The 6,000-nt window shown below is 43.0% G+C and overlaps 1 protein-coding gene across 5 annotated transcripts in view; it reads right to left on the bottom strand.

Moving 5' to 3' along the window:
- Nucleotides 1-230: 230 nt before the first annotated feature.
- Nucleotides 231-6,000, bottom strand: part of col18a1a (collagen type XVIII alpha 1 chain a) — a 42,534-nt gene continuing 36,764 nt past the window's right edge. For all 5 annotated transcript variants that reach the window (XM_055505357.1, XM_055505354.1, XM_055505356.1 and 2 more), the window contains 18 exons: nucleotides 5,660-5,719; nucleotides 5,466-5,543; nucleotides 5,224-5,259; nucleotides 5,075-5,128; nucleotides 4,885-4,956; nucleotides 4,614-4,688; nucleotides 4,430-4,460; nucleotides 4,025-4,069; nucleotides 3,893-3,927; nucleotides 3,674-3,796; nucleotides 3,400-3,556; nucleotides 3,227-3,291; nucleotides 2,647-2,775; nucleotides 2,527-2,559; nucleotides 2,126-2,446; nucleotides 1,697-1,894; nucleotides 1,434-1,546; nucleotides 231-1,339 (listed from right to left, as the gene is read on the bottom strand). In XM_055505357.1, coding sequence (XP_055361332.1) covers nucleotides 1,126-1,339; nucleotides 1,434-1,546; nucleotides 1,697-1,894; nucleotides 2,126-2,446; nucleotides 2,527-2,559; nucleotides 2,647-2,775; nucleotides 3,227-3,291; nucleotides 3,400-3,556; nucleotides 3,674-3,796; nucleotides 3,893-3,927; nucleotides 4,025-4,069; nucleotides 4,430-4,460; nucleotides 4,614-4,688; nucleotides 4,885-4,956; nucleotides 5,075-5,128; nucleotides 5,224-5,259; nucleotides 5,466-5,543; nucleotides 5,660-5,719 — 1,839 coding nt within the window. In that variant the 3' untranslated portion in view covers nucleotides 231-1,125. The remainder of the gene's footprint in view (nucleotides 1,340-1,433; nucleotides 1,547-1,696; nucleotides 1,895-2,125; nucleotides 2,447-2,526; nucleotides 2,560-2,646; nucleotides 2,776-3,226; nucleotides 3,292-3,399; nucleotides 3,557-3,673; nucleotides 3,797-3,892; nucleotides 3,928-4,024; nucleotides 4,070-4,429; nucleotides 4,461-4,613; nucleotides 4,689-4,884; nucleotides 4,957-5,074; nucleotides 5,129-5,223; nucleotides 5,260-5,465; nucleotides 5,544-5,659; nucleotides 5,720-6,000) is intronic.

The raw sequence follows: 6,000 nt of genomic DNA, 5'->3' as shown, positions 1-6,000 counted from the left end.
CAGCTGCTATTCTTAGTTCAACAGTGGCGATGTCATGGTGAAGGCTAAAACATGATGTATGGTCAAGGTGTCACAAGTCACATCTGGAGGAACTGATTTGTAGTTGGGTCAAAAGAGCAACATCTCTTTGAGCAGAACATAAAATTACCAAGGACACAGTGACATCAGATTTTCATGCGACCTGGTTCAGTGAATAAAATAATTTAAAAAAAACTGTGTAAAGGCTGATGTACATTACATCACTTTGCGGTTGAAGAAGACTTTAATTCAGTGCCTGGGAGAAACAGTACAGCACATTTTCTTATAAAAGTTGAAATCCACAGGTCCTGTCAAGACATCAGTAGCACAATGGGCAGGTCATTGCATCCTTCTGTCTCATTCTTCGCTGCGTGTCCTAATCTTTAAAGCAGCCGCTACAAAAGAGGCAGTGACCTGTTCCTGCTCAGCGTTCTCTTGGGCTGTTGTGGATCTGCTGACTCATAGGGCTCTGAGCCCACGGTAAGGCAGGTTCTTATCTCTGCTGGCTTGAATAGCTTTGTTTTATTTTTTCCAAAATGATTTTATGATTAACCTTATATAACTTCATTCAAAAATAAATATCTATCATCCTCTTAAAATTTAAAGTAGTCCTTAAATGTTTGCTGTACCCCATTGTCACCCATTATTCTAAAAGATAATTGAAAAGTGAAAATGATTATTATCTAAAAATACAAAAAAAAAACAGTTGGATATAGCATTTTTTAAAAACAATCAAATGGTAAAACATTGATAACATCAAAAAAGAACACTAACAACAAACATGTCATACACAGGATCTTTAAAAAACAGATACAATTTGAGAAGCAGTAGCTTCTCCATTGTTGTTGCACCCCTTGAAGAAAGTATGTGCCAATGCCCCTAAGAAAATGGACCAGCATTCCTTGGTTGGATCCACCTCTTTGGCATTTGAGGAGGGGAGGAGCAGACATGACAAAGCGTCTCTGCGAGGCATAGATCCACGGGCCAGTTCATTGGACGCCACGTGGTCACATGGCAGGTTATCAGGGAATTGAAGCACGTTCCTGCTTGGGCATTAAAACTGTGTAACAAGGGCCCAAACATTACAAGGACAAAAAAACATGGGATTTACTTTGAGGAATGGGATGTAATGGCATTCTCAATGCAGAGGACTATGTAGGAGCCGGAGCAGCTACTGGAGGTTTGCTGCAGAAGGTGTCCACTCTGTAGCGAAGCTGCCAGACCAGTTACAGCACGGTCACTGGCCCGCCATGTTTCACAGTAGTGGTCCGTCTGTCGGTGGCCTTTGGTGCTCGATCCATGCCAGACCATTTTCTCTGGCCTGAAGGAAAGCAAAAACAAGCCCAGACATCAGGATATACTGCTTCCACACAATGTCCCCGCACAGAGCAGAAGATGCCACATTAAAGACTCACCATGCACTGTCCCTGAGGATATCTCTACCATCAAAAGAGTAGATGGGCACATTGTCCCTCATTGTGTCCTCAGCACTGAAGAGTGACTCCCAGCTACTGAACAAGACTTGGTCCTGGAAGCAATGGAACAATCCACAAAAGAACTCACTTTAGGCACCAGTGGACATGGAAATGACAAACATCAGTAGAGAAAGACAGAAAGAAATATAAAATGACCTTTAATACAACAATAGGAATATCCTTCATACAGTAAAAGGACTGACCTTAAGGTTGACAATGTGGACGTTGTCCCGGTCCGTCCTGCGTACGATGGTGTAGAGGTCTTGGAGCTTGGAGGACAGGAATGCTCTGAAGGTGCCCTTCAGACCCACAGCTCGAGCCTGCTGAAAGCACAGGAAGTCTGCGCCACGGATTCCTCGCATGTTTCCAGTTTGAGGGGCGTTCAAGGCCACAAGATGAAGCTGATTGAGAAAGCCGTTATTATACATCAGTTTAGGTCAATTACTCCAACAGACTTCTTAGGGTCTATCTCTTTTAGTTTTAGAACTTGGAGAGAAAGGCTTGTGTATCACTGCATTCTTTAACAAGAAAAAAAAAGAAAACTTATCCACAGTGGATTTACCCCAAATGATCCTACATTAAATGAGCACTCCACATACAGTAGTTCAGCGAATACCATCAACTATACTTACTACTGAACGGAATGCGTCTACGTGGACACCGGGCTGTGGGACAGGTGGACTTGGTCGTCTCGGTGGAGTCGCCGAGTACCTGCCATCAGTCTGTTGGGTGGCTAGGCTTCCATCTGTATGACCTGTTTGTTTTATGTTTGGGAACCTGGAATCATACTGTGGGGGATATATGGGTTCTACAGGTGTCTGTGGTGGGGGACCAATGGGTTGGATGACGGGAACCCCCTGGGAATAATGACCAGCTCCATTACTCTGGGACTGGTCCTGGGACTGGGGGTACAGGATCACGGGAGGAGGCTGGACTTCTGCTACTTCGTTCTCCTTTAAATGGCAACCAGATTATAGGTAATGATAAAAAAATTAAACACAAACAGAAACATTTTATTTGTTGCTCAACTTACCAAATCTCTGAAGAAGGGACTGTAGTCTCCAAGCTGAGGGAAAGAATAACTGTCATGTATTTGCTGTATAGTTCTACAGTGACTGTACTGTAGCAAATAGAGGAAAGACGACGGCCGTACCATGACTTGGCGTACTCCATCACGTACTCTTAAATACAGATCTGCTTTGTCGATGATGTAGATAAGGCTCCCCTCCGCCTGGCGTCTGGCTGTACCAATCATTGTGTCATATGACCTCAGCACTGTGACCTGTGCAGAACAAATCCACACCGGACCCAGCTTCTGTTATCACATGATGAATCATTAACTTCAAGCAGTGTGATACTATAGTAACATAAATTAACGTAAATTTTCACTTTTTTTTGCATTTTCTCATCCCTGCCCTAAATAGCAATAAAGATGTAAGTTAGAGGAAAATAGGACGATGGAATGATGAAAAATATCAGTCAATATTCATTCATTCAGTACCTGGCACCAGATGAGCTTCCTGCCTGCAAAACATGTTCCCAGTTCAGATTTGAACTGGTCCTTTGTTTGTGCACATATCTTCAGAGTTGTACTAACTGGAAACTTTAATCGCTAAGATAATGTTTCTTTCTCTTAGTAATTACTTTCTTCTATGCAATTGGCTAGTCCAGATAACAGTATACTGACAATACGTAACTTTCAGATTCAAATGGACAGCAATGATGACACTTACACCAGAAGAGAGGCCGGGGCTACCTGGGGGACCAGGAGGGCCTGGGGGTCCAGGGACACTGACAGCTTCAAACAGAAACAAACCTTATTATTCATGTGGCTTGTGAGCACTTCTGCCTCTGGGGTGTGGAAATTAGAAAGCGTCACATCATCTTTACAGCAGGAGATACTTACAGTAATTGGGCCCGTAAGTTCCAGGTACTGGGGATGCTGGAGGTCCTGGTGGTCCAGGCGGTCCAGGAGGACCTGGGTGCCCATTGTAACCAATGCCTGGAGGCCCTGCTGGTCCTTGGGGTCCAGCAGGGCCAATTACTGAGTCTCCTTTTGGACCCTAACATTAAAAAGATAACTGGTTTGTTACTTTGTGAAACAATCATCCCGTACATGTCAGATGACAAGACATTTATCAGGTACTGATTGATAAAACTGGGTTTATTCTAAAACTTACTGGTAGTCCTGGTCTCCCTGGAGGCCCTGGTTGGCCTTGCACTCCTCCAAAACGTGGGTCATAATAGCCACCACCTGGCTCTCCCTTTTCTCCCTTCACACCAGGCTCTCCTTTTAGTTCACTCTGTTCGAAATAGTTTAACAGTTTGGTCAGATTTTTCTTATAGTCCATCCAGCTACTGATGGAATCAACTAGTGGTGCACTGATAAACTAGATTACCTTGAATGCGTAAATGTCAAAATTAGAGGCTGTTCCTAGAGAAAAAAGAGTTTCAGTATTTTCTTTGGAGTGGATATGTGTTGTATGTACCATATTGGACCTGTCTATGTTTCATGTGGCTTCAGGCCATACCTGGGAATCCTGGGAGTCCTCGCTCTCCTTTTTCTCCTTTAATTGCTATAACAGAACAAAAAAGTGACATTTCAACATCTGGCTCCCACAGGTGTATCTGTTGCTGGCACTGCACAACTGTTAGCTCCCTGTTCCACTGATTGTGATGTCCACCTTATCAATTCATTCTTCAAATGTGGTAAGGCTTGGCAGCTTAATCCAATGACAATACAGTTTATATCCCTTTCAGGGAGAGGGAGCTGGATCAAACTGAAATTAAGATAAAACTCTTTATCTCTGCAGGCACGTTGAGCCTTTTCTAAATCTCTCTCCCTTGACTGGCACATTTACTTATCTTCTCCAGGCTGAGTCGCAGTATTCTCATGTATGTCTCTAAGACTACAAAACTGTTTTGGGAGGTCATACCTGTGTAACTCCTCGAAGTTTCATCATGACGCTGTGAAGAGAAAGAGAAAATTCCCAATGAAAACATTTCTAGTAAGAGTGGAGTTTCTCAGCACTTTAGGTTTAGGTTTAATATATCTGTGTTCTACTCTAACTGCTACATTTGGAATAAAGATGAGCTACAGGCTGACATTCCTGTACTCACATTTAAGCGGTCTAAAGGAATGGCAGGGCCAGGGGGTCCAGGTGGTCCAGGTGGTCCTGGTGGGCCAGGGACTCCCTGTTGAAAATCAAGTTAATGCCTAAAGTATCTATCAGTTCTTGGCTTCTAGATACACATCTACCGTACATTACGACACATAACATTATGGACTATAACATTCCAACAGTATGTAACTTTGCTTCTGCACACAGGACAATTGCTGTGGTCTCTTTATTATCACCGTGACTCTTTTGCTAAACATCTCAACACTTACCGGGTAGCTATAGGCAGCTCCTCCTCCGGACTCTCCTTTCTCACCCTTGTATCCATTAACGCCAGGCCGACCCTGATGGCAGGACAAAGATGCTGCTCAATATGTACCTGCACTTAGCTCAAATGTAACAGCAATTTAGAAAATATTCAAAAATGCACTTAGTATGGCATCAATAAAACTAACTACTAACAGGTCTTCCAGGCATTCCAATTTCACCCTTTAATCCAGGAGGTCCATAGGGGCCCTGCAGTAATAAGTAATACAAAATAACATGAAAGACTAAATAATTGACTAGAACATGATAACAAGTAAAACAGAAACCACAATGATGCAACTTACAGTGGGTCCAGCAGGTCCAGGTAACCCCCTCTCTCCCTACATGCACAGCATAAGAAACAGGTTAGTGGTAACCAAAAACATACTGAGCAATGAGTGAGTGAGTGAGTGAGTGAGTGAGTGAGTGAGTGAGTGAGTGAGTGAGTGAGTGAGTGAGTGAGTGAGTGAGTGAGTGAGTGAGTGAGTGAGTGAGTGAGTGAGTGAGTGAGTGAGTGAGTGAGGTAAAGAGCAGTAGTGAGCCTCACCCTGGGACCTGTTAATCCTGCCAGATGCAAAGGATTCCCATCAGGGCCTATGATCAATCCTGGCTCACCTTTTTCCCCCTAAACATAGGACAATAGCAACTGAACAACACACTCACTGAGAAATGTGACCTCCTAATTATTCCAAAAGGTTTAAATAAGGTTTTAAATAATAATAAATTCAAATGACACTGTACCTTTACCCCATAGCCTGGATGACCAGGGTCTCCTCTATCTCCCTTAGGTCCAACAGGACCCTGCACAAAATCAGAAATTAACTGTGACATTTCTAAAATACGTTTTGGCAGCAGCAGAGTATGGTTCCCCTACATAAAGATGGTTTGTCAGCCTTGTACTATTCCAGTCCAAGTTTTTAAGTTGCTCCACTGTTTACATGTTACTTCATGGAGCTTCACTGATTTTCAGAAATCTACAAAAATTCAGAGTTTGGTGCCTGTTACATTTCAAGTTGAGACGAAGGGGAAGAATAACTCCGAAGAGTAAATGAATATATGTGTCAATGTTTGATTTAACAGCA

Source organism: Betta splendens, chromosome 21 (genome assembly GCF_900634795.4).
Source record: "Betta splendens chromosome 21, fBetSpl5.4, whole genome shotgun sequence".
NCBI classification, from domain to species: Eukaryota; Metazoa; Chordata; class Actinopteri; order Anabantiformes; family Osphronemidae; genus Betta; species Betta splendens.
The sequence above is the reverse complement of the archived record's forward strand: the minus strand, read 5'-3'. Positions and strand labels throughout refer to the sequence as shown.